The sequence below is a fragment of the Sinocyclocheilus anshuiensis genome, unplaced genomic scaffold (assembly GCF_001515605.1).
Source record: "Sinocyclocheilus anshuiensis isolate Anshui unplaced genomic scaffold, SAMN03320099.WGS_v1.1 scaffold3384, whole genome shotgun sequence".
Classification (NCBI taxonomy): Eukaryota; Metazoa; Chordata; class Actinopteri; order Cypriniformes; family Cyprinidae; genus Sinocyclocheilus; species Sinocyclocheilus anshuiensis.
Genome location: NW_015548415.1, coordinates 23,660 through 25,096, shown reverse-complemented (window position 1 = coordinate 25,096; position 1,437 = coordinate 23,660). Strand labels below are relative to the sequence as shown.

General features: G+C 44.9%; 1 protein-coding gene across 1 annotated transcript in view; it reads right to left on the bottom strand.

Moving 5' to 3' along the window:
* LOC107656740 (cytokine-dependent hematopoietic cell linker-like) overlaps positions 1-1,180 on the bottom strand; it is a 9,105-nt gene extending 7,925 nt beyond the window's left edge. The window contains exon 1 of the mRNA XM_016444680.1: positions 1,108-1,180. Coding sequence (XP_016300166.1) covers positions 1,108-1,126 — 19 coding nt within the window. The 5' untranslated portion in view covers positions 1,127-1,180. The remainder of the gene's footprint in view (positions 1-1,107) is intronic.
* Between the last annotated feature and the right edge of the window lie 257 nt (positions 1,181-1,437).

Below are 1,437 nucleotides of genomic sequence, written 5' to 3'. Positions count from 1 at the left end.
ACAGACAGACAGACAGACAGAGATAAAGACAGATGGACAGACACAGATAAAGACAGACAGATGGACAGACGTACAGACAGACAGACAGAGATAAAGACGGACAGAGATAAAGACAGACAGATGGACAGACAGACAGAGATAAAGACGGACGGACAGACAGAGAGATAAAGACAGATGGACGGACGGAGAGGCAGATAGATAGACGGACGGTTGGACAGAGATAAAGACAGACAGACAGACAGATGGACAGACAGACAGAGATAAAGACAGACAGACAGACAGATGGACAGACAGACAGAGATAAAGACAGACAGATGGGCAGACGTACGGACAGAGATAAAGACAGATGGACAGACAGACAGAGATAAAGACAGATGTATAGACAGACAGAGATAAAGACACAAAGACAGACGGGCAGATGAACAGAGATAAGGACAGACGTACAGACAGACAGAGATAAAGATGGACAGAGATAAAGACAGAGAGACAGACAGACAGATGGACAGACGTACAGACAGACAGACAGACAGACAGACAAACAGAGATAAAGACAGACAGACAGAGATAAAGACAGACAGACAGATGGACAGACGGACAGACAGACAGACAGAGATAAAGACAGACAGGCAGACAGATGGATGGACAGACGGACAGAGATAAAGACAGACAGACAGACAGACAGACAGACAGACAGACAGACAGACAGACAGACAGACAGACAGACAGACAGACAGACAGACAGACAGACAGACAGACAGACAGACAGACAGACAGACAGACAGACAGACAGACAGACAGACAGACAGACAGACAGACAGACAGACAGACAGACAGACAGACAGACAGACAGACAGACAGACAGACAGACAGACAGACAGACAGACAGACAGACAGACAGACAGACAGACAGACAGACAGACAGACAGAGATAAAGATGGACAGAGATAAAGACAGAGAGACAGACAGACAGACAGATGGACAGACGTACAGACAGACAGAGATAAAGACAGACAGACAAACAGAGATAAAGACACAGACAGATGGACAGACGGACAGAGATAAAGACAGACAGACAGATGGACAGACATACAGACAGACAGACAGTACCTGAGGAGCTCTTGGGCATTCTCCCGGGTTTGAGGTCTCTGTTGATGGCGGGTCCTTTACATCCTGTGAGGTTGTAACAAATTACAAACAGCTTACTTGTTCATCAAATGTATCAACTGTAATTTGTACTTTGAAAACTAACCAAGTAACAAAGACCACAGTTTCAGTTGGAGAAGAACCAGAGGAGACAGAACACAAGGGTTTTGTAAAGGGATTAAATAATAACCTGCAACTCTAGTTTAAACAAGTATGAAGTTATTTTATCATTCAACTTTTGGAGAGAAAAGGTGTAGACACTGAACAAGTGCACATGTGTCGAGCGCCTGTGTG